Below are 18,872 nucleotides of genomic sequence, written 5' to 3'. Positions count from 1 at the left end.
CCTGAAAAGCCTTGCGCTTGTCCTGAGCCGTCCTGCTACCCCAGCACAGCCTGCCCGGCAGCTCCCTCCCACTGAAGACACTGAAGACAGGTTCTGAGAAAGGAGGCGCTGGGCCACACAGAGGAGAGAGACCCCAGAAGGCTCTGAGGCCAGGAAAAAAAAAAAACATAAAACAAAAAACCCCCACTCCACCTAAGACTCTTTCCTTGCGATCTGAAAAACAAAAATAATATCCCAGCTGCCTAATTCACTGCCCCAGATGTGGCCTTCAGAAGCCACCCCGAGTCCTGTAGCTCATCCTTTCTGAGAACCCTAGGAACTCTCCACCCCACCCCTAGCCAGATCTTCAGTTTGAAACTGTGCAAAGAAAAATAACGTACCTGGTTTTTGGGAAACACTTTTGGGAAGTGAAGCAGTTCATAAGCTGCCATTCTGATAATGAAAGGATCTAATATTCTGATTTGATAAGGTTTGTAGATCAAGTTTAAAGCTGGTTTCTTCCAAAAACCATTAGTGTTCTGAAATAGAACAACACAAAATAGAACATTGTGGTTGTCCTTTTGGTTTTTTAAGTGAAAAAAAAAAAATGAAGGTAATCGGAAGGCAGATGGATGTTGCCAACTTACTATTTTGCCACCCGTCAACACTTCCCACAGCCACTTTAAGTCAAGCGGCTTAAAAGCAGTGAGAATCGCTGTAGTATTAGGATCATTGTGATTGGGATCTGAAAAAACAGATTCTGGATAAAAAAGTCGGAAGGTTGTCCTTCTCCCAACTTCCTCTTCATGTCCTAAAACAGGACCATTATTCATTCTGTGGGTAGTAAAACACAAAATATGTAGACCAAGTGCGTGAGCCAATTCCATCCGTTTCAGAGCTTTCAGAACAAACAGCAGCAGCCAGTGGTCCCAGTGCTTAAAGCTACAAGGCAACTGTTGTTTGTTTTTGTTTTTTTAAATACACAACAGCCAAGGAAATAATTCCCTTTCACAAAACGGCTGCTTTTTCAAAATTAATTGTGGGGCCACTGGTAATTCAGCCCTACACCCAGGAAAACCAAAGTCTGCGTAAAACAAAATGGGAACCTAGAGCCACAGCATGCTAGGGTTAGAAGAGACCTAGGAGGGCCTGCAGCCAGAACCCCCTGCATCGGGGCCCTGCAGTCCAGAGACAAAGCGCCTCGCCCAGGGTTACACAGGGTGTGGCACACGGAGGGACAGGCAAGGGCTCTGAAGGTGATCTGAAGAGCCACCAAAATTGCAGAGCTCTGGAATCCATCTGAACCTGCCTCCTTACACCCAAGCAGATGCGACTGGCACAGCGAGACCCGCTGCTGGGTTTGCGGCCGCGGTGCCGCGTGCATCGGCCGAGGGGGCACAGGCTTTGTTTCCCCAACACCTGGCCCCTGGGGGAGCGGTACGGTTTCCCCCTTTGCCCCCAGCTCCCTGTAACACAAGACAGTCCCAGTAACACTTGACACGACTTCCGTGAATCCGTGAAGGCTGTGCCCGGGGCACTCCCCCGCCAGGGGCTGCTGCCTGCTGCGGCCCGAGGAGCAGGTGTCTAGACCCCTGGGGGGGGGGGGGGGGACCCTCTCGAGGGTCTCACAATGGGCAGTGATCCGGGGAGCGTGGGGCATCCCCCTGCGGAAGCCCCTGCACAGCCCCCCCCCCCCCCCACGCACCGCCCCACACAGCCCAGGATGACCTTACTGCGACCTTTCGGGGAGGAAAGGGAGAAGTGGCCTCAGCTCCCCGCTCCCCCCGCGGGCTCCCCTGGCCGCCCTCCAACCCCAGGTCTCCGTCCGCTGCAGGGGCCCAGCCCGCCTGGCGCCCCAGCCCCTCGCTCTACCCTGGCCCGGCCCACGGCAGGCTCCGGCACCCCGACCTTCGCAAGAGGAGCAACCAGGAAAAGCCTCCTTCCAGCGCATACCATCTCCCCTACAGCCCCTTCCTCGACCCCACACAGAACTTCTCAAGACCCTCGCCTCCCCTGGCCTCCCCCTCTGTCCCCGTCCTTCTCCTGCAGACCGCGCTGCCCGGGGCGCCCCCCGATCCTGCCTCCAGCTCTGCTTCTGGGGAGCGTGAGCGGGCTTCGGGGGGCCAGGCCCACGGCCAACTCCGCGTCCTCCTCTGGCAGGACCTCCGGCCAGCGCTGCGCACAGCTGATGACCCTTCTCTCCTCTGAAACCCTCCCGACCTCACTGGTGGATCCTCTTCCATCTCTCACTCCTCCCCGCCCCCCCCTTTTTTACTTTACCTCCAAGCATAGAGTATGTCAAGACTCAGTCCTGGGCCCTCTTCTCTTTCTTGGAAGTCTTGCCCAGACCGTGGTTTAAATTCCGCTAACAGGCTGCCTTGAACCTCCATCAAGCCTTGAACCTGTTCCCCACCTGCCGACCTGCCCCATCACCGCAAATCTAGAAGCATCTTAAGCCGAACATGTTCACAAAGAAATCTTGACTCTCCTCAAACATGTCCCTACCCTAGGCTTCTCCCAACTCAGTAAATGGTGCCTCGAGACCCTACCCAGTCAGTATCTGAGGCCGAAAACCCAAAGGGGGGCATCTGTTCCTTTATCCCCACCTCCGCTCACACCTGGAGTGACAAGTCCTGGTAACTCCACCTCTAAGACACGTCTCCATCTATCCACTTACCTCTCTGTCGCGACAATCCTCTTCCAAGCCACCACCACCTGCCTGAATACAGCCACCCCACCCAAGGATAGACTCTTCGTTTCTATCCTTGTCCCTCATACCCCACTGTCCATGCTACAGCCAATGTATTTTAAGAACAGAACCAGATCAATTTGCTCTCTTGCTTAAAAATCTTCAGGTTTCCTGTTGTACTTAAAATAAAATCCAAGTTGTAACCTCAGTTTATAGAGTCCCACACAGCCTGCTCCTTCCCGGACTCTTCAGCTTCTGATCCTGCCGCCCTCCCTCCTCACTGGTTTGCTTGCTCCTTCTCTCAAACCCAGGATCGTATCCTCCCCAGGACCTGCACTAACCATTCCCGCTGCCCGGACTGCTCTTCCCTAGTCTTCACGTGGCTGGTATAGACGATCACTCAGGTCCAGGTGGAGGTCTCCTCCTCCAAGTGGTCATCCATTCTAAGGTAGCTATTCCGTCGTCTATCCCAGTATTGTCTGCACGGCCTTTATTTTTCGATTTCCTTATTTAATTTCTGTGTTCTCCCCCCTTCATGAGAATGTAAGCTCCACAGGGAATAAGAACATTATTATTTCTGCTCTACCCCCTGTGGCTAGAATTGTGCCTGGAATAGTAAGGAGACCTCATAAATATTTGCTAAGGAGATGATGTGACAATCTAGGCCTACCCTAGCCAACCACTGAGACCCCGCTTGTGTAATGGACTTAAATAGATCTAAGCATCTTCCTTTTAAAATGACAGTCCTACTAAAATAGAAAACCATACTCTTTAGCAACAATTCCAGATTAGCAAATAGGAACTATGTTTACCTTATTATGACATCATAGGAGTCAATTTTTTCTCCTAATGTCTTATTCTTCAGAACTCCTCCATTACCAACCACCACGCACTTTTTACACGGCACACTGTTGGGCAAACAGACAAGCGAGAGGTTGAGACATCTTTCACATAACTGGGCGATTCCAAGAATTTGTTCAGACTTTCTGGAACCCAACGCCAAATTTCACTTGTTGCATAGGTAGAAAAAGAACCAATTGTGACTTAAATGTCTAGGGATATATTAGAAAGACGCAAGATTCAAGAAATAACACTCTACAGGAAGCACATGATCGTTAGCAACTGACAGTTGCTTTTAAGTCCATACACAGTCCCTCACGTGACTCTCCTAACCACCTGCTGAGACAGCCACGTTCGATTATTTCCATTTTACAAAGGAAAAAAGCATTCAGAGAGGTGCTGGCGAACACTTCAAAGTCGTACTCCCAAGAGGCAGAATCAGAATTTGCATCCAGACCCCAGGATGACAAAATCACCACCTGGCCTGTGGTCCTGCGTGTTAATATTGATAGTGTGTTCACGTCACACCCCTGTACATTTTTCACCAGCACTGCCCACTCTGAGCATCCTGAGATTCCAGCTCTGGGTCACGGCCGCATCTTGTCAGTGTGCGGACAGTTTGGAATCCGGTGGGGAAGGTGTAGCCTCCCCGGCCCTGCCCGTGAGCCCTTCAGTTCCCCAAACACGTACTGCTCCTTGGAGCTTAACCAACGAAAACTAAAAGTTCACTCGGTGTTCCTGGCAGCTTTCAGGTAGATGACGAAGCGGGACCTCCTGCTGCTGGCGGGGATCAGCCCAGGGCCCCGGACTGTGTACCATCAGCTCTCGGCAGACCCGGCCTGGCCCGTCACCGCCTCCCGGCCAGGCCTGGAGAAAGGACAACACAGATCATGCCCCTCTCCTTTGGGGGACGAGGCTACAGAGGGGAAGCCTGTTGAGACTGGCTTTCCAAAGCCTTCATGACATGAAAGTGTAAAGAAAAAAAAAAAAAAAAAAAACACTGCTTCTAGAAATCATGAAATAAAGCAGACCAGAACTCTAGACCATAAGGCTCTTCGGAAATTAAGGAGTAGCAGAATCACAAGTACTGTAGCATCTGTCAACTTAGGGGGGCTCCTGGGCGGCTCAGCTGGAGGACCATGTGGCTCCCGACTTCGGGGTCGGGAGTTCAAGCCCCACATTGGGTGTAGAGATTACTTAAATAAACTTGAATGAATAAGTAATCCCAGAGAATACAGGAGTAACTAAAAAGAGCCGAGCGCCGGCCCTGTCGGGTTAAGAGGGGACAACGTCCACGTTGCACACAGATGCGTAAGTTGACTTGCCTCACTGGGATCTGTTTAGCGCACCTATTTGGGAAGCTTTGAAGTGCTGGAAAATGCTCTTCTATGCATTTTGATTTGGATCTCTTAGGTCCCCAACCGAAGAGTCACGTCTGACTCGGTCTACTTTGTCATACAAAGGAGAAGATCCAGAGCAGGACAGGACGTCAGAGACTGGGTTAGGGCGACCTTGTCGGGCACTCCTGGAGGACGCACCCCCAAAAACTCCCACCGTGGGCAGCCCACAACGTGCTCTAGAATTCCAGGAAGGCAAGGTTACCCCTGCTGCTCTGCGTGGCGACCAGGGACCCGGAGGGGAGGGGAACGCTGGCAAACAGCCCAAACCCTTTCCTTTGGGGGGTTGGGGGGGGACCCTCCTCCTCCTCACCGGACTCTCCCCGCATGTTCTGTAACAAGGGCAAGTCTCACCCACAGCTGGTCTGACTCTTGCTTCCAGAACCTTGGGGCTCATTTTAATGCACATCAGAGGCTGGGCCTCCTGAGGCTGGCGCCACCTCCCCTGCGCCCCGAGCGAGGCTGGGCACCTCGGGCACCTCGGGCACCGGAAGGAGGATGGAACAGCGGCTCCGACCGCGCACGGGGCTGCGGGAGAAGAGCCCGAACCCGGGCACCGACCGGGCCTCCCCGTAGGCTGCGGCGCCCCCTCCCCGCGCCCTCCCCGGAGCCTCAGCAGAGGCCCGACCCGCCCTCCTGTGTGGAGGGGACCCGGGGGCGGGGGGGGGCCGGGAGAGGGGGGGGGACTCGGGAGGCGGGGGGAGGCGGGGGGCCTGGAGGAGGGCGGGGGGCCTGGAGGAGGGCGGGGGGCCTGGAGGAGGGGGGGGGGGCCTGGAGGAGGGGGGGGGGGGCCGGGAGGGACCCGCGGCTGCGCCCCGCTCCAGGGGCTCCCCGCGGCGGGACAGGCGGGGGAGCAGCGGCGCCCCTCGGTCATCCGACGGGTCACGCCCGGGGCCCTGGCCTCCCGCCGTCCTCTGGCCGCCCCGGCCGCCCCATCACCCCAAGGCGGGGGCCCGCGGTCCTCAAGGCGCTTCGCGGCGCCCCCTCCCCGTGCTCCCCGACACTTCCCGGTTTGCCCCCGGCGGCGGGAGGCGGGAGTCCGGAGGCCCCGGGTCAGGGTCAAGGTCAAGGCAAGGTCGCGGCAAGGTCGCGGAGTCCCCACCGCCCCGGGGCTGCCCCGCGGGGGGTGTTGAGGGGCTGCGGGTCCCCGCCGCTCCCGGAGGGGGGGGGGGGGCAGGGTCCCAGCTCGGAGCCTCCTGGGGAGGCGGCCGTCCCCGCACGTCCCCCGCGACGCCCGGAGGGAGCCCCGCTGTGCGCCCCGCCCGTGGTCGAGGCCCTGGGGCGCCCCGCGGGCTGCACCTGCGACAGTGGGGCGGGGGGGGGGGGGGGGGCAGGACCCTGGCGGCTGTGGCTGCAGCGGGGCTCCCCGGGCGGGCTCCCGGCGGGCCGTGGAGGGGGCGGGACGCGGGGGCCGAGGCCCGAGCTGCAGGGGGGCCCCCCGGGGGCTGGAGAGCTGCCCCCGACCCCCCCCTCCCGCAAGCTCCTCCCGCCTCCTCAGGGGTGGGCGAGGCGCGGGGCCGGGCTTCGGGGGTCGCGATGCCCCAGCAGCGGAGGCCCAGACGGGGCCGCGGAAGGGACCTGCGAGCTGCCCGGGGCCGCCTCGGGGGCATCGCGGGGCCCGGACCGCAGGTCCCCAGGTTCCCCGCTGCGCCGCGAGGGCCCGCCCGGGGTCCCGAGGTCACGAGGTCCCCTGCCTCAGCCACCAGCAACACCACCCCCCCCCCCCCCCCCCCCCCCGCCCCGCACACACCGAGGGGCCCGCGCCAGGTCACGGAGCAGGCCGTGGTCTCCCCAAGAGCCGGGCATCCCCGTGGGCGCCCCCCGCCTGCCGACTCCCTCACCCCCCACCCCCCCACCCCCCGTTCCTCGACCTTCCCCTTCCCGGCCAGGTCACGTCCCTCCTCTGAGGCCACAGTCCCGGCCTCACACCCAGTCTGCGCTTTTCCATAAAAGGAGGAACACGGGGGGAAAAAAAACAAAAACAAAACAAAAACAAAAACACCATGAAAAGGTTGCTCTAATTGGTTTTAAAAACGGTTTGTCGGGGTGCCTGGGGGGCTCGGTGGTTGAGCGTCTCCCTTAGGCCCAGGGCACGACCCTGGAGACCCGGGATCCCCCCTCGGGCTCCCCACATGGAGCCTGCTTCTCCCTCTGCCTGGGTCTCTGCCTGTCTCACGAATAAATAAATCTTTTAAGTAAAAAAAGGATGTTCAATTGTGGGGTCTTTCTGGTCTTTTCTCTGCTTGTTAAATTGTGGAGGGAGGTGCTGAGAACAGGAGAAGTCTGCAGGCCTCCCTCCACCGCCCCCATAACCTCTCTGGGCCTCACTTCTCTCCCCTTTAGAGGGCTGGGCTGGACTAGGCCTCCATGGGCTGCAGGATTCACCACTTTAGAGTCTGGATCTCAGGCCAAGGAACGGCCAGGGGAGGGGAGTTTGGGTCCTCGGGACTCTTCACAGGACAGCACGGTGCCCCCCTGTTCACCCGCCCCAACCTGCTGGGCCTTGCTCAGAAGAGAAGCTCAACGATACACAGGGGAAAAGCCCAAGACTTATATTCCCTGTTAAAAAGAGGAATAAAAATGGGTGATGCACATTTCCCATTGCATGGTGTCCCTGGTTCACAGAGAATCCCGGTTACAAAATTAGGGCAAAAGGCAATTTTCTGCAATGCAAATATTTTCCTAACAGTTATGATTGCACATAAGGAGGCAAATGACTAATTACTAAGTGACCAAAAACTTAGAAAAAGAACAGGGGAGTCTGGTTTTTTGTTTTGTGTTTTGGTGGCCAGGGGGAGGGGGGGCAGTGGTTAGCAAAGGGAGGAGGCCGAGCAAAGAGCAAGCATGGGGCCGTGTAGCTCCAGGGGTCATTCAGTGCCACGGCCGAACACACACACTCCTCTTCCCTTCCTCCCTTATTTCTCGCCCAAGTTCTTGGGGAAAGGTTCTCTCTGCCTCAGAGTTACATTAGTAACGTTACCGGCCAATATGGCAAATATGAGAAGTCCTTCATAGGAAATGTCACTTCATGGGCACAGGGTGAGCAGGGTGGGGAAGCACCTGGGTGGCTCAGTTAAGCAGCTGACTCCTGATTTGGCTCAGGTCATTATCTCAGGGTCGTGGGATGGAACCCCACGACAGGCTCCTCAGTCAGCTTGAGGTGTGCTTGAGCTTCTCTCTCCCTCTGCCCCTCCCCCTACTTACACACTTGTGAGTAAAATATCTTTTAAGAAAGGTGTCGCTTCATAAAAAAATAAAATTTTAAAATTTTAAAAAAAGAAATGCCACTTCAAAATGATCTACAAAAGCTTCCACAGACAACCAATTCTTCAAGAGACAAACCACGGCTGGCTTGGTGTAGGGTTACATAACTGACTTCAGAATCCTAAATATTAAAAAAAAAAAAAAAAAAAAAAAATCCTAAATATTTACCAGGCACAGAGAGACAGGTGGAGACCAGTGGCCCCTCAATAATCCTGTTTCCTTTGTCCCTCAAATAGGACTTTTTAAAATGTGGGCCACAGCCACTTTATTAATTTTTTTTTTTAGGCTTCATTCCTTGTCCAACTTCCAGCCACGTGTGGCCTGTGACTGTAGCCCTAACCGATGGGATGCAATCGGTGGCTGCTAGCAAATGTTAAACCATCAGTTTGCTCTGGGAAGAAAAAAAAAAAAAAGGATAGGAGAAGCCTGGTTTGTAGTCTTGCCAATTTCTCCAGGGTATAAATATTCCCCAAATGGCTCATTTCACCTTCCTACTTTGATGACACTGAACATGGAACTGGAAAGAACTACAGCTCTCACGCTGGTGTCAACTGGCTCCAGCAGCTGAGGACCCTGGATGTCATCCAGTATTGTCTGTGACTTCTGGGCAATGTCCTTAGGCAGGAGGCAAATCCTAACTGACAGAGGCAGGGCCTTGCCCTTGACTCCTCCCTCCTGGCCAGAATGCAGATGTGACTGCTGCAAGTCCAGCCATCACACCGCATACTGAGGAAGAAGCTGTGTATGTAGGAACAACAGACTCACGGTAGAACAGCCTAGGTCCCGGGGCACCCTGGGGGGCTCAGCGCATGATCCCGGGGTCCTGGGATCAAGTCTTGCATCGGGCTCCTTACATGGAGCCTGCTTCTCCCTCTGCCTGTGTCTCTGCCTCTCTGTCTCTCATGAATAAATAAAATCTTTTAAAAATTAAAAAAAAAAAAAAAAAAAGAACAGTCCAGGTTCCTGCTAATCATAGCTAAGAACATGGCCCCGGGGCGGGGGGGGGGGGGGGGGCGGGGGGGAGGGAGTGTTGCAGGTCAGTAGTAAAAATGACAAAGCGTGACCTAATGCATGTATGCCAAAGGTCTGCACAAAAACAATATCCTACCCATTAGAGTTTTATGAACTTTAGGTTAGAAAAGAACATACGTGGTTGCTGTTGAAAGGTGATCAAAATTTGAAATTAAGTTTATGGCACAGTTTCAGATTATAACAAATAAGGACAAGCTTAAATGTGCAACATTTATGACATAATCCACACTTTGATAATATGGGCTCCCACAGAAAAAGGAGATACGTTCAGACAAAACCTAGCACTGTTCTGGAAACTATCTCCATGTTCACACCTCCGTCCGGTATCCTCACTTATGTATCTGCTAACGAGCACCTCTGTCCACTTGGGCAAGAGGAAAAATCCAGTCATTTCCCTTTGTAATGGAGGCCTGTACCGTCCCACTGGGCCACCTGCAGACCACCTGTACTGTCCCACTGGGCCACTGGTCAGATCCTAAAATGTAGCTTTAAAATGTGTGAAGAGAGTCTACCTCCACCCAAGTAAGTACACCTGCTAAGGAGTCTATCTTTAAGAGCAAGTTCATTCCCACAGGGCTCACATGACACCAGATTTTTCTACAAACTAAACTGCCTCTTGTAGTCAGAAAACATTATCTGAGCAAGCTGTTTGCCTCCCTCCTGTAAAATTCTGAATAAAAGGAAGAGAGTCGCTTCTGAAATCCAACACTCAAGTGAAACAAAAAGGATCCTCAGGAGCAGTTATAGGATACACAGGAAGGCAGAGGAAACAGCCCATGGAGGGGCCATGAGCTGGTTCACAGAGGCCAGGAATTAATTCTGCGGTAGCAACAACTTGGACACGATGAATGTGGCTTAAAATATCCTGACCTGGAACTAGCATGGCTCACCACACACTCCGTGCACACTTCTGAGACAATCAGTTAGGCAGCTCCTAAATTAGCTTTGTAGTGTTTATTGGATGTACCGTAGAAATACGTACTCGACGTTTTAGGTAGGCACAGATTCGAGAAACTTTCTTGAGTGAAGACGTTTTACATTGGGGCCCACATTGTGAACCACATTAGCTAAAACTAAAAGTAAACAAAAGCAAGGAAATCCACTCACTTGTCAAACTCATCAAAGAGATCACAACTCTGCAGTTTTGAAAGAGCGAGTCGAAAATATTCCGCTGGAAAACAAATGGAGTGGTATAAATAAAAGGATTCATGGCTTCTTGGGCACATAGTAAGCCATCTGTCCCCTTCCCTCCCCCAAGCCCATTTCAAACTGGTGCAGCTCCATGGATTTATTCTGTGGTGAAAATTAATGAGGCAACTGCAATCAGCCAGCACAGCTCAACAGGCACACTCAGAAGTGCTCTAAGGACACTTTCCAAAAACTCCAGGAAAAAGAGAGAGAGAGAGAGAGAGAGAGAGAGAGAGAGAGAGAGAGAGAGAGATGCTTAATTTGAAAACAATCATAAGAAAGTAATCCCCAAGAGATCAACATCAGATATTTAAAAATACAGCCTTCAAACTGACATTCGTCTAGAAGCCAATATTTAGTAAGTTGAGGTGCAAATTATCAAATTCACTGCAATGTATTTTTGAGACACACACACCATACACATACACAAAACAAGGTCAGTTGAATATGCAAAATCTAATTCTGAAAACAAAGCGTGTCACCTCCTGGGCTCTGAGGGTCTCAAAAATAATCTACGCCATCAAGCTACATAGAGCCGGTTCGGTGGCCAAGAAGCAAAGAGGTGAACCATTTCGTCATTAGTAGATGGAGTAATTCTCTTTCAATTTAGCGAAAGTAAAATAGCCACCAGTTAGCAAAATAAGATACCCAGAGCTAGAACTTAAATGGATGACATAAAACAAAACCCAGAGGCCAAGAGGCAAAAAGGGATCCAGGGAGGACGTTAGCCCAACCCACAGGGTTATCCTGCTCATTCCACGCTGGAATAAAATAAGGCATCAGACGTTATTCAGTATCCTAATAATACTACGGCTACACTGAAGTAAAAAGCAGAAGTTTCTCAATAAAAACAACAAACCTACCATTTTATTTTTAAATTCTTTGCTGCCTCAAAAAGGAGTGGGGATTTCTATGTTAAAATTTAATGCCCTTCATCCCATCCCCACATCATTTCCTTTAGGGATCATTACGAAGCAGAAAGATGAAAAGGCCTTACAATCACATCAACATGTGGCTCACATCAAACACCACTCACATTTAAAGGGTCGCGTAAAGAATGGTATTACTGACCTGATGTTCTTATCCCATAGGGCAGATCAAACTTATCGCTACCATACAAGGAAGCAATCTTTTTAAAATCAGCTGCACACAGAAAAGGGTGAAACTGATGAAACCTGCAAGGAAAGGAAAAAGTGATTTTCCCAAATGCCTGCCCCCTCTGCGGCCCTTCTAAAATAACGGCTGATGACAACTGCAGTAGCATGCTCACCTTGATTACAGTGACCATATGTGAAGGTGTGATTATTTTTTTAGTTAAAAAAAAAAAAATCACCTCCGATGATATTCAAACATCACACAGAATGGAATATGCAGTGGAACTACACAACCAGAACGGAAACACTTTCCAGGCTGTGGAACCAAAATTATGTCACAGCTTTAGGGGGAGGGTTTGGGGGTGGGGTGGAGAGGGAAGGGGGGATCAAAATTTAAAAATCAAACCAACAGTAAGTGATAAAATTTTATCCACAAAGGGAAAACAAAAGCATGGATGCTAGGCCGCTCCCAAATTTAAAACTACTGTAGGTACAAACTTCTAAAAAGATGATAAAAGTTCAATGCACCAAAGATGCAACACTGCTCTATTAAAACCTGCTCAGAAAAAAAAAAAAAAAAAAAAAAAAAAAAAAAAAAGTACAACAAAATAAAATAAAAACAACAGACTTGCTTGAGAACAAGGATGGTGGGCGTCCTGTCTGCTGCGTCCTGTGCAGCCCCCGGGCCCACTCAGGGGCCAGAGCCAGGCTGAGGAGGGCAGGACGTGCTCCGCCTCTGCCCCCGACTTTTAGCAGCCAGCACAGAGTAAGCAGGCTACTTATGGTTAATAAATGATCGAAGGAAGTTCAACTCTGTAGGACTTCTTTACAGAACCAGTAGGACATAGAGGGGGGAAAAAAAGTTTTTTTAATTAAAGGAATAAGTCAAACTATCCCCACACTTGGCCTCACTTTTCCAGTCCTATCAGCTCTGCCCTCTTTTAGCCTAAAAACTGCAGGTGCAGACGAGAGCGCCTCAGGGGGGCTCGGGGGCTGCATGACACAAAGGCAATATGTGCTGTATGTTGGCAAATTGAATTTAAACACAAAAATGTAAGTTTTTAAAAAGGCAACGAAGAGCAGTGGAGTAGGGGTGACAGTGTGCCGCTCAGGAGCCGCTAACCTGGGAAAAGGGTGGAGTTAGACCTCACAGCATGTTCAGACTCAGGAAACGGGAGGATGAGCACTCCCTGCACCTGTGCCCCAGACTTAGTGGGGACAGTGATACCGGTCGGGGGGGGGGGGGGCAGCCTTATTTAAATACCTGGGTTCCCAGGTAAAACATTATTTATCCCCAGTGTCTACTGGGTTCCAAAGTAAAACCTATTTCCTAACTACAGGTCATGGTAAAAAAAAAAAAAAAAAAAAAAAAAAGCCTAAAACCTAACTGGACACACACCCATGGGAAGGCCAGAGGCAGCCACGGCGCAGCTGTGATCAGATGCAGGAATGTCCGATGAAGCTGCAGTCTCCTAGAGAGTTGATGGTAAAGGAATGTGTAGCCTCACAAGGTTAGGAACCAGTAAGGAAAAGGGGCAGGGAGAGAATTAAGAGAATACACGGGTTTTTGATCCTTAATGGGCAAAGTGTTAAAAAGCCTGTCCCTGTTTTATATAATTAAATGTGACCAGACTGTCCTTTATTTCTATTTCTCTAGAAGCACGTTGACCAGCAACGTGTCAGAGTTGGGGGGACAGAGGGAAAGAGTATTGGTGGATATTGTGCAACTCCTGACAACCCCATAACGATCATGCTCTACATTCCCAGGACCTCACTGAAATCCAGTCCCTCAAAGTCAGGAAAAACTTCTCGTCACAGAAGTTTAACCTAAAGGCAAAGGAGAACAGCCCCAGAACATGAAGGGTGGGAAATCACATGGCAACAACCAAGGGGGAAATACAACCCTGAGAAACAGTTCACTGGGGTCTATAATCCGACACAAACAGGCCTCTCTAATCTCACCTGGGAGAGGAGCACTGGGCTGACTGAGCTCTTCAAGGCCTTTGCTGCAAATAGATGCAGATCTGACTAAAAGCACAAAAAGGAGACAGGATATTCAAGCTCTTCCCTAAACACAAGAGTGTTGACTTTCTACTGCTAGGATTTACACTGGGGGGGGGGGGGGGGGGGGAGGAGGAGTGTGAAAAATGATCACAAACGCATTTTGAACATGTTGTGGGTCACAAGTTCTTTTGTTAGTTTTACCTCAGGAGAGAGGCAAAAGCTGGCTTCGCTAAACAAGGCTGGATCTTATTTCTCCGCTTCATTTCCACAGGTGGCACCCTAGGAGACAAAAGTAGGCTCGGTCAGAAACGAGAACCCGGCAGCCCGCCCCCAGGAAAGCCAATGCCCTGGGAGTCCGCTCGGTGCCCGCGCCGGGAGGACGCCTTCTCCCAGAAGCCCCCGAGAGGACAGTCCCTTGCGTATGTCTGAGGACCCCAGACACAAGGCACGAGACTGAGAAAGGCCGAGGTGCCAAGCCACCCGGAAATAATTCAGTGAGCAGGGAACAAAGGGCCTTCGAGAAGGCCTAGGATTACCAGGTTGTGGACGCCACAAGGAGGCTGACTTTGCAGAAGTGCCCCCACCCAGAGCCTGAGCAGCCGGTCCTCCGGCCCCACCCAGAGCCTGAGCAGCCGGTCCTCCGGCCCCATCTGGGGACACCTGCCACAGAGACACAGACCTGCAGCTCCCCAGACAAGCCTTGTCATCTGGACGCCACAAATCCCACTATTCAGAGTCCTATGGGACTCTCCTCTGTTCCTGGCACAGGTTAGGCCCTTCTGGGTCGCCTGAATGGAGCGCTTGTCTCCACAACTTAAAAGGGTATTGTGAAACAAGACAGAGCACGACAACACTAATAAGCGAAGGGGACAGGGTGGCGGGATCCAGATTCAGCCAGCCTCAACACTGCTTAACAGAAGAACGTATTAACGACCAATTACAGGAACAACTAATCTTAAACAACTAACCAATGTTCTTCTACAATCATGGGACTCCAACTCAAAGAACAGGCCTCAATTTTCAATTTTTTTTTTTTTTGTTGTTGTTGTTAAAAAAAAATCCCCGCAGTTGGAACTGCTAGGTTTCTAAATGACAAAGCTAGTTTAAAGTCCTTACCAGAGAAACATCTTTTGTGAATACCCCAAGTGGCAAGAATCCCTCGACCTATATGTAAGGGAGGTACATAAATATGGGGACCAGCACATTAGACCATAAACACCAAGTTATATTCAGAGGATAAGATGAAGTATAATAAATAAAAATTTGAAAATTAAAAAAAAAAATTAAAAAAAATGAAGTATAAGACATTATTTGGTTTCTAAAGTTTTAAAACAGAAAAACTTTTAGGATATTGTGAACACAAGCTCTGAAGTGGCTTAAAAAAGTTATCGGTCTTAAATAATTCTTATCTATTTATTTGAGAGAGGGAGAGAGAGCACCGGCAGGGAGTCTGACACAGGGCTCGATCCCAGGACCCCGGGATCATGACCTGAGCCAAAGGCAGACGCCTAACCAACCGAGGCACCCAGACACCCCCAGTCTTAAATAATTCTTAAGGAATCAACTTCACAGCACAAACCCACCCAGGGTAACGTCCTACAGGACTTTACATGACTGGAGTGATGTGTTAGCTTTCGAGTGTCATAAACACTCCTCAAACTCTGATAACAAAAGACTACACGAAATTCAGATTCTTTACATTGTCTTCCTTATCATTTCCCCAGTGACACACAATAGGATTTGTAGAGAAGTCGCTATCTAGTATCTAGTAACCTCTTTGCTTTCTCTCCTGTCGTCTTCCATTACTAAGTGTGGTACAGAGATAGCATGTGGCAAAGATGGAAGGAGAGATCCCCATGGTATAACCCTCACAGGGTGTGTAATAAAACTCCTCAGTCCTCTAGCTCGGTATTTAAGTCCAAAGCCTAGAAACTTAGGCCCAAACCTACCCACCTGGCATTGGGTTTTTCCAGTGACCATTTGCCTAACTTCCTTCCATGAAGAACATTACAATAATTTTTCAAACAACCAGTGGTGAAATAAATTCAGAAGCATCATTTTTTTTTTTATCTAGTAGGGGGAAAAAAACAAACAAACAAACAAAAAAACCAGAAACGTGATCTAGGATCTCCTATTAAAAAGCCGGCAAAGAGCACTCCTAGTTTAAGACAGGAAATTACATTGTGATTTAGTTTGATATCATATACTACCATCCACTCAGGATTTAAAGGTCATCAAGACTATTCCTAGTCAAAGAGCTGATAAGAGGGAAAAGGATAAAAAGCTTGTAAGTTTTCTCTGCCATAAAACTACCTGCGCCTCTTCAAAGTCTTATGTGACGTTTCCAGTCAATGTGGTTTCATAAAGTATGTTCATCATTCACCAAATATTTTTAAACGAAGAGAACCATATGTAGTGTTTATATTTTAGTCAACAATCTCTTATCCAAGCATCTTAGGCACAGTAGTCAAGGACCCCTGAGCCCAAGAATTAGTCCATCAATTCACGACGATGAAATATTATATAAAGAAAAATGTCATGTCTCAAAGACAACATCACTGCTCCACTGAAAAGCCAATAAAAAGAAGGTGCTGTTTTATCAGTTTTTAAACCGTTAGAGCATGACATGTAAGCTACTATAATGGTAAAACCCCAATTTATAATGGAAAGCAAGAAAAAGGCTCAAAATGTTAAAGACTTGGGGGAAATATATATAGATTTATAAATATATAAAATATATTTATAAATATAAAAAATATATTAAAAATATATTTATAAATCTATATATATTTCCCCCCATATATATTATTTCCCCCCAGTATCATCTTTGGGTCTGTGTGAAAGACTAGTTTGGGAATTATTTTTAAAGAGCAAGAATGATGAGGCACCTGAGTCAGTCAGTTAAATGTCTGACTCTTAGTTTCGGCTTAGGTCATGATCTCAGGGTGGTGAGACCAAGCCCTGCATCAGGCTCTATGCACAGCACAGCATCTGCCTGAGATTCTCTCCTTCACCCCCCGTCCCTCCTCCCATCGTTCTCTCTCAAATAAATAAATTCTTTAGAATAAAACAAAAATAAAGAGCAACCATGAAACTTACCAATAGATGTTTGTTCCCCACAATATACAATGCAGCACATAATAGAGAAAGACAGCACTCAGGAATATGGCCACTAGGTACCCTCTCATGGCTGGCCCACCTGAAACACAGGAACGAAGTCCCAAGAAAAGGCAATAGTTTGTTATGTAGATGGGTTCACACAAAGGCTCAAATACAAGATTAGTGAATCAACAGAGAAAGGGAAACCGAGGCCTACATGATGTGCGCCTATTGTTTTTGGAAATACCTACTAAATTTGTAGGAAAAAAAAAAAGTATTTTTTTTTTCTCTCTCAAGTGGTAAGTCAATCCAACGTGACATGTAGACCAGTAAACGGCACCATTGTTTCAAAGCTGGTGGCGTCCATCCTACTTTCTTACATTAGAGAAGGAAAGAATTCACGCAGAACAAAAGTTTGCACATCTGCTCCATATCCAAAACTTTCTTCAGAGACACTAATATCTATTTTCACTCTCTCAGTAGACAGTGAATACATGCCCTAAGATGTAAGCAAACATTGCATTTCTTCGGTGCTCAAAATGATTTTCAAATGCTCTCCATTGTAATTTTTACAAGTCCTTTTTGTAACTTTTAAAAACTGAGGAGCGCCCCGGCCCACAGGGCTCTGTTGGTTAAGTGTCTGACTCTTGATTTTGGCTCAGGTGGTGATCTCCGGGTTGTGAGATCAAGTTGGGCTCCACACTGGGTGTGCAGCCTGCTTAGGATTCTCTCTTCTTCTCCAAACACACACACACACACACACACACACACACACACACTTTATAAAAACAGGAAAAAAGCTACTAAAAAGTACTTCCCACATCTTCAATTTTTATATACTTTTAGGTTGTATCCATTTGATTTTTCAGTATCACAGCACAGGTAAATTTATCTAATTTCTTACTTACTTGGGCACTACATAGACCGCATAGTCCATTATACAATTTTAGATAGATACCTGGACACAACTCCCTTTTGAATACAAATTTAAAAACCCTTTATAGAATGTATATGTACATATATACACACACACACATATATATAAAAAAAAACCCTCACCATATTTAGCTCTCACTTTTGCTTCCGAGAAAGTTCTCACTTCCCCATGCAATTAAATGCAAAAGGACAAATTTAATATATGGTTCCTTTTTGTTTGTTTTAGGTTCTTACTTATTTATCCATGAGAGACAAGAGACAGGCAGAGACATAGGCAGAGGGAGAGGCAGGCTCCCTGCAGGGAACCCGATGTGGGACTTGATCCCCAGACCCAGGATCACACCCTGAGCCCAAGGCACATGCTCAACTGCTGAGCCACCCAGGTGTCCCTAATATATGGTTCTTATCATAGATTTCAATGCTGGTGCTTTTAAACAAGTATACTACAACTCTTTACCTCTTACGAAGTTTCTGCTTCATCTAGACAATTGCTCGTACCACTCCTCCCACTCCTATTTGTATCTATTAACCTCAATCGGGGCAATGCAGTGTAGACACTGCGAGTCTGGGTAGATACATTTCCACATGATACGATGCTGTGTCCCTTGTGACAGTAAAGTAAGTGCACGTGGAACTCTTAATATAAAACACTCCTTTGCCTTCATAAGCCAAAGATAACAAGTATAACTTAAGCTTTCTTTGATCACGTGGCATCATCTTAACAAATGTCAGAATTGTGCTGGGCTCCTCTGGAGCCAGCGACGGTGTGGGGACTGTCTGCTAGGCAGTCTTTATCCAGCAGGGATTGGTTTTCCCCTCCCTTGCTTTCAGCTGTGGCTTCTCAGGGCTAGACCGGTAGGCAGCACCCCTACGTGCCATTATTATAAGGGAGTTAGAAATGCCTGTGTAAAGAGAAAGCAAATAGAGGAGTTAAATGAGCTAAACTGTACACATACTTCTAACTCAGGATACATAATGCTCATGAAAAGTCAACACTGCTTGGCAATCAGATGACATGAATCATGGCCTAACTTCACGTAACTCCTGGCTTGGGGGGCGGGGGGGTGCTTAGGTTAAACAGTTTACCTCGTCCAGCCCCAAGTAAACTCACGTGTTTACAAGGGAGAGCACACAGCCTACCTCTTCGAGCTATGAGGTAAATTACCCCCAAAGGATGGGCATCTGACACAACCTAGGACACAAAACATGCGCTAAGTTTGTGTATTTTACTGTTGTTGGTTCCCTAAAACTGAAGTCAGCTGTGCTCTTTGCCTAAGTAGCAGTATGCATGGGTTTTGAGAACACCCAAGTGAGCCTTGGCTTGTCCTGACACAGCCTTACACGGTGTTC

General features: G+C 49.1%; 1 protein-coding gene and 1 long non-coding RNA gene across 13 annotated transcripts in view; one reads left to right on the top strand and one right to left on the bottom strand.

The window, feature by feature from the left end:
* ST3GAL6 (ST3 beta-galactoside alpha-2,3-sialyltransferase 6) overlaps positions 1-18,872 on the bottom strand; it is a 69,338-nt gene that overhangs the window by 20,139 nt on the left and 30,327 nt on the right. For 10 of the 12 annotated variants that reach the window (XR_005383177.1, XR_005383178.1, XM_038582561.1 and 7 more), the window contains 7 exons: positions 16,587-16,686; positions 13,689-13,766; positions 11,461-11,564; positions 10,309-10,372; positions 3,481-3,576; positions 627-813; positions 381-518 (listed from right to left, as the gene is read on the bottom strand). Coding sequence is in view for 10 of the 12 variants with exons in the window: in XM_038582561.1 (XP_038438489.1) it covers positions 381-518; positions 627-813; positions 3,481-3,576; positions 10,309-10,372; positions 11,461-11,564; positions 13,689-13,766; positions 16,587-16,675 (756 nt within the window). In the remaining 2 variants the exon portion in view is untranslated. Of the gene's footprint in view, positions 1-380; positions 519-626; positions 814-3,480; positions 3,577-10,308; positions 10,373-11,460; positions 11,565-13,688; positions 13,767-14,166; positions 14,224-16,586; positions 16,687-18,872 lie in introns of those variants that run through there. The other 2 variants (XM_038582571.1, XM_038582570.1) reach the window with 2 other exon arrangements.
* On the top strand, positions 2,767-4,517 carry LOC111093720. Its single transcript, XR_005383180.1, has 2 exons — positions 2,767-3,116; positions 4,254-4,517. It is a non-coding gene; the product is annotated as an uncharacterized LOC111093720 (long non-coding RNA).

The sequence above is a fragment of the Canis lupus genome, chromosome 33, assembly GCF_011100685.1.
Source record: "Canis lupus familiaris isolate Mischka breed German Shepherd chromosome 33, alternate assembly UU_Cfam_GSD_1.0, whole genome shotgun sequence".
Taxonomy (NCBI): domain Eukaryota; kingdom Metazoa; phylum Chordata; class Mammalia; order Carnivora; family Canidae; genus Canis; species Canis lupus.
This window is presented reverse-complemented; position numbering and strand designations above follow the sequence as displayed.